This window comes from Atta colombica, unplaced genomic scaffold, assembly GCF_001594045.1.
Source record: "Atta colombica isolate Treedump-2 unplaced genomic scaffold, Acol1.0 scaffold47, whole genome shotgun sequence".
Classification (NCBI taxonomy): domain Eukaryota; kingdom Metazoa; phylum Arthropoda; class Insecta; order Hymenoptera; family Formicidae; genus Atta; species Atta colombica.
This window is the reverse complement of record NW_017259536.1, coordinates 3,903,476-3,909,327: the sequence shown is the minus strand read 5'-3', so window position 1 is coordinate 3,909,327 and position 5,852 is coordinate 3,903,476. Positions and strand designations below refer to the sequence as shown.

Sequence of the window (5,852 nt, the reverse complement as noted above, 5' to 3'; positions counted from 1 at the left end):
ATATATATATATATAGAGAAAGATATATTTCGTTTATCAATGGCGCTATATACATGTATGTAGTTCGTTGAAATCGGGCGTTCGTGGTGAGATCGGTGACGTGATGTTGTGGTACACGGGGATGTTGGGAACCGATGGCGCCGACGTCGTCGTCGTCGGTAGCAGTGGTGGTAGCGGCCGCAGCTGCGGTGGCGGCAGCAGCGCTGGAAAGGTTTGCGAGAGAGAGGCGAAAGATGTATAGAAAATCCTGGCGGCGGGCTGGGCGTCGCGGGGCGGTGAATGACGTCACGTTGCTAAAGCGACGCAGCAACGCGAGGCGTCTGCGTGGGTCGGTTGAGAGTCTGGGGGTCCGAGATCAATAGCGCTAGCAACCAGGTAGTAGGTATGGGTGCATGTAGCTTTCTCCACGGTGGCAGTCCAGGAGACGAACCTCACGAGGTAGGACACTTTACGAGTCGAACGAGAGAGAGATAGAGAGAGAGAGAGAGAGAGAGAGAGAGGAGAGGTAGTTAGATACATAGATAGAGAGAGAGAGAGAGAGAGAGAGAGAGAGAGAGAGAGAGAGAGGGAGAGAGTTCGGCAGCCTGTCAGTGTCGTGCCGAAGAAGAGCCACGCTATGCCAGTAATCGAGCGTAGCTGCGGGGTGTCCAGCATCTAGGATTGTCAGCCTCTCCAGGTAAGGGTCCAGCGACAGCTTCCATCCTATCTCGACTTCGATGATTGCGTGCCGTTGGCCGCGAGCGCGCGCGAATCTTCTTCCGGATCTCACGGCGCGACGTCCGCACGAGAGAATCACACGTCTCGGGGAATTCCCGGGATTTTCGTGGGACTCTCGGGAGTGGAGAACGAGTTGAACGGGCGCGCGATAGGTCGTTCTGTAGGTCGATCGAGGCGGCGTGTAAGATCCAAGCGCGAAGAAAGCAAACGATTGCGAAAGGGTAGATAGATAAACAGATAGATAGAGAGAGCGAGAAAAAGAGAGAGAAAGAGGGGACAGGGAGAGAGAGAGAGAGAGAGAGAGAGAGAAAAGGCTCGGGAACAAGTTGGATAGATTGGCGGATAGATTGAATAAGTATGCACGCACGCATTCAGTTCTCGGTGGGTGACACGGGATGGACGAGCAGAGGTTGATAGATGGACCGATGGACCCGATGGGCGGATCGACGGCAACGCCGAAACGGACGGGACGGACAGATAAATATGGGCAATTGGCAGAACGGAAAGACGGATTCGCAGATACGAATGTAACGGAATACGCGGACGAATGAATGATGGGTCAATCGCACATTGTCAAAGATCATGCGATCAGAAAACTGCATTTCTTCGTCATGCAACAACATCTCGATCCCCGTGTCGTTACGCCTAATTTAATGCGTAATTTAGCGGCTAAATGTACATATATTTCATGTAAAAAGGTTTTCAAGTATTTATTTAAATATTTCAGTGTGATGATCATTCCCTTGGATATTACTACATATTTGTATCTGTAAAAGTAAATAAAGTCGATCGATAAAGTCAAGCAAAAGAGAGAAGAACAAAAAAAGAAAGAAAAACGTTTAGAGATAATTGATTTGTGCAATAATGTTGCGGGACAGGCTACAAATATTTAGATTTTTATCACGCGCTCTATGCTAATTCTGTTTTCCGTCGGATTTTGCGTAACGATAAGCATGACGTATGTACATTTTGCCATTAAGGTTGCATCAAGATTGATAAATTGCAGGGACGTGTCAAATATATGATGCCATTAAACTACGGCGCAGATGCATTTTCGAGCGCTTTATTTACCCTCCATTAAATTGGCTTTTATCAATCGATGACTGATCGCATTGATCCATGATTTTGCACGATAAGCTAATCTGTCGCGAACGAAATCCTCGTATTCGTTCAGGACGTTACTCTGCAATAATGATGAAAGAGATGGAAATACAGATGCAAACTAGTTCGTAGAGGAGAGAGTATGTGTCGTAAATCGCTTGCCTTCCCCTCTTCGGTAACCTACCCACACGCGCTCTTCTTCTTTGTCACCATTTGTCAGCGCCGTACCTAAATTATGAGTTATAGTGTCCGCGTGGTCTATTCATGTAGCTTCGGTATGAAGATAGGGTCTATTAGATCTCCAAAAGAGATCGATATTCTTAATACACTCGCGGTAACTCTTACTGACACTCGGAATAATTGGGAAACATTTATTTTAATACACAGATTGCAGCAGGTTTCTCGAATCTCACTTGTTCTTTCGCGCGAATCCATCTCGAGAATACGACTTTACTTTGGAATTTTCTTTCTTAACGCTGTCTACAATAGGGTACAATAGGGCATAGGGTAGTAAACCTACCCAGTAAAAGTCATGAGAAATTGCCCAATCACAGTCGAATGCTAGGAGAATAATCGCTTGGTCAATTTTTTAAGACTTACTACTCTGTCGTGGATACTAGAGACCCTATAAGAGTGACCAGCAATTTTGTCAAAACAAGAGTAAGATAGAAGAATATATATGTTGTCTCTTTTATATATATTATCTTATTTTAACTTATACTATCTCATTCTATCTTACTCATTCTAACTTATACAATCTTATTCAATTTATTAAACTTAACAAAAATGACGAGCTAATCAAAATTTGTTATCTCGTGATCAGACTTTGTTATAGAATCTTTAATAGTCATCGCGTTAATCCCGAAATATAATAGGTGTTTAAATTATAAGAAATCAATCAATTATAGTCGATTATTCTCATATTCGATTGTGATTGGCTAATATCTTATGACTTGAGACTTACTACTTCTCTTATGTTTCGGCACTTAGGCCGGAGTCAGATTACGCATTGAAGATTGAAAGGTTGAAATTTGATCAATAAAAACAACAAAGGTTAAAATTCCTTTGTCCTTATTCAATCTCAATCTTCAATTGTAATCTGATTTTGACCTTACACGTTCATGGCGTTGCTCTGGGCGATAAGTTGATTCAGTTTCGTAATACTTAAAACGTTTACTCTAAATCTGAATCAGTGGATAAGTCATACTTGGCACTGATATCAGTGCCAAGTATGCCACTGACTAGTGAATAAAATGTGAGATCCTAATCTATCTAATCCTTATTATGTGATCTAACTAATCTTATTTTAGTTATAAATTCAATGAATATAGTATTAGAAGATTGAAATTAACGTGCAAATATCAATATTTTAATTGTAATGCTCAAACATTCTTCCATTTTTTTGTTGAACTTCATTCGATTATCCAGTGTCAAGTATGCCACTGAGTAATTAGGGACTATTCACTGATTCAGATTTAGAGAGTATGTATTTATCAATAAAATTAACAGAAATCGTTCATTGTTACGTTCGTTGACAAAGTACTAATTCATTAATGATACGTGTTAGCAGATCGAGTATAATTTAATAACGAAGATATTGCGTGTCGATAAGGGTGACTCTCGTATCTTCCCCTATGCCACGAACGACACTGACATTGCTGATACTGAAAAGGACCTCTTATTATGTACTTGTCCGCTCACTTGTTTGCCGTTCGCGTACGATCTCGTTAATTGCAATCACGCCTTCGTGTAATCATCATTTTCCTCTCGTCTGTTACCATCCGAAATAAAGTCCGTCAAAATGATTTTCGCGTTGGCGTACTTCACCGCTCCCGTCAATTATCAATGATCCATACAGCAAACAACGTAGTATTCTACGACGGAAGAAAATTAGAAAATATTATATAGCAAAGATTAAAATGTCGAACGTACGCGACGCTCAAATGAATCTTGTGCAATTATTTGCGCAAGATTCATTTGCAGGTTTAATTCTCTCAATTTCGAGAGATAGTCACGTTATGAGTTACGAGAGATAGTACTATTAAAAATAAGTATTTAAATTGAGATAAATCTTTGCTTAGGTAAGAATACTTGCATGGGATATTCTAGTATCCTCTTTATGAACGATAGATAATTTTTTAATTAAAATTTAAAATTATGCGCATATCTCGACAATAATAATGCACAGGAGAAAGAGTAGGAGAGAGAAATTGACCGCGAAGCATTCAAACAGACGATTAAGGTCTCTCAAGTACTTGGAATCTGCGGATATCTCGGCTTCTAGCTCGGGGTCGGGTCGGCTGTAACGCGGGTCGGGTTTGGGTCACAGTACTCGAAACTTTGCCGGGTTACCCGGCAATATTGCCGACGGACGTCGCTCGGGGCATCTACCATGTCCCGCGCTAGCTTCGAACACTCGTAATTCTCTAGGAATTCTCGTTATTTGTAGAGTTTTCAGCCGCTAAATATATTTCGTGATATAACATTTTGCGTAGAATTGCAATTTAAGTTATAAAATAGACACGTGTGTGCACGAGATTTCTCACATGATCTCAATTCAAAATGTTTCAAAAAAGGCCACGTGTGCATCTTGGCACTTATTCAATTCTTAATACAATGCGACCTCTATGCTTCTACCTTAATTCACGGTCGGGGCGGTCATCCAATTCGCAATTATCATTGAGTTATCTCCTCGAGTGAAATAAGCGGGATGGATGGACGAATATATAGAACTTGTCATTCGCGGGCAAACCTCGAAGAGAATTCACATCCGACACCCTCTCAGTAATCCACGAACAGCGTTTGGTATCGCTCCAATTCTTCTTTATGTTGAAACTCAAGTTGCAATACCACGATATTTATACTCGTATATAGAAAGAGAAACAGGGAATGTGCGTATTTCCTTCTCCACGTGTAATCAACTTAATCTTGTGAGATAATTGATACTCTTGTGCGGTACGCATAAAGGCGTACACCGGTGCCTCTCTACGCTTTGATCTTCACACACTCACACACATATTACATCGTCTTAATTCAATCAATCATCGGGAAGTTGGTGAGACATGGTAAATGGAGGCATCCCCGGCTTTGTACTTCGGCTCCTCTGCTATTAAATATCGCGCGTGCGATATTGCAATTATGTCGGTTTAGTTTAGAAACAACATCGGTCGAGTTGGCGTCGATGGCAATTAAAAATCAATGGGAATTAGCGATAGATGTAAGATTTTCGTGACCTGCGAGGAAAAAACAGACGCGTCGTCTGCTTTTGCCTGGCCCAATGTCGATAAAGTAAATAAATAAATATGAATCTAAATAAAAATGAGATATTACGGATCGCAGGGGAGAAATTACGTAGATTGCATCGAGATTGCGGTGTGAGATAGATAAGTTTAATCATTGCTAATACGAATCCGCGTAGGGATTCGTGTTCCGCAGCTCGCCGCAGAATTTTTATGAAGGTGTGTTTATCTTGTTTGCTTGCAGGCCGGCGCAATGTGGCCTGGAGTACTACTATTATTGGTGTTACTAGCAGTGCTGCTGCATCCATCAAGGTAAGTTGTTTCATTGTGACATGGATTGTGTGAAATTGTTACTAGTAGTGCCTCATGCAAATTTTGTTCATATGCAGTTAACTGTTATATCGCCTGAATTAATAATAAAACTGTTATATACTACTTTTGGAACGATGTCAAGTCAAGATTTCGCGAGAGAGAGTTTCTAGCGATAAAAATATAATTCTAAGAAAGAACATTGTGGCTCGTAAAGATATATGTTATTGACCCACACGGGATTATTGTTATGATGCATAAAGCTTATAAGAAACGAAAATTTATGAACGGACCGACGTGCGTCACCTTTGAAATTTTGTCGCGCGAATTGAACGAAACAGAATTGAACGAAACAGAATTTGAAAAATAATATAAAAATTTTTGGATGATTTGCGAAGTGTGTATTTTTTATGACGGTATTTTTATGTATTTTTAAAAAATCATTTTATGTGTGTTTTATTATATAATTTGCACCAAAATTCAGGA

The 5,852-nt window shown here is 40.7% G+C and overlaps 1 protein-coding gene across 7 annotated transcripts in view; it reads left to right on the top strand.

Annotated features, from left to right (window-relative positions):
• Nucleotides 1-5,852, top strand: part of LOC108691567 (glutamate-gated chloride channel) — a 77,493-nt gene that overhangs the window by 33,778 nt on the left and 37,863 nt on the right. For 3 of the 7 annotated variants that reach the window (XM_018199360.1, XM_018199369.1, XM_018199368.1), the window contains exons 1-2: nucleotides 4,615-4,883; nucleotides 5,302-5,369. In XM_018199360.1, coding sequence (XP_018054849.1) covers nucleotides 4,881-4,883; nucleotides 5,302-5,369 — 71 coding nt within the window. In that variant the 5' untranslated portion in view covers nucleotides 4,615-4,880. Of the gene's footprint in view, nucleotides 1-520; nucleotides 677-4,565; nucleotides 4,884-5,301; nucleotides 5,370-5,852 lie in introns of those variants that run through there. The other 4 variants (XM_018199362.1, XM_018199364.1, XM_018199363.1 and 1 more) reach the window with 4 other exon arrangements.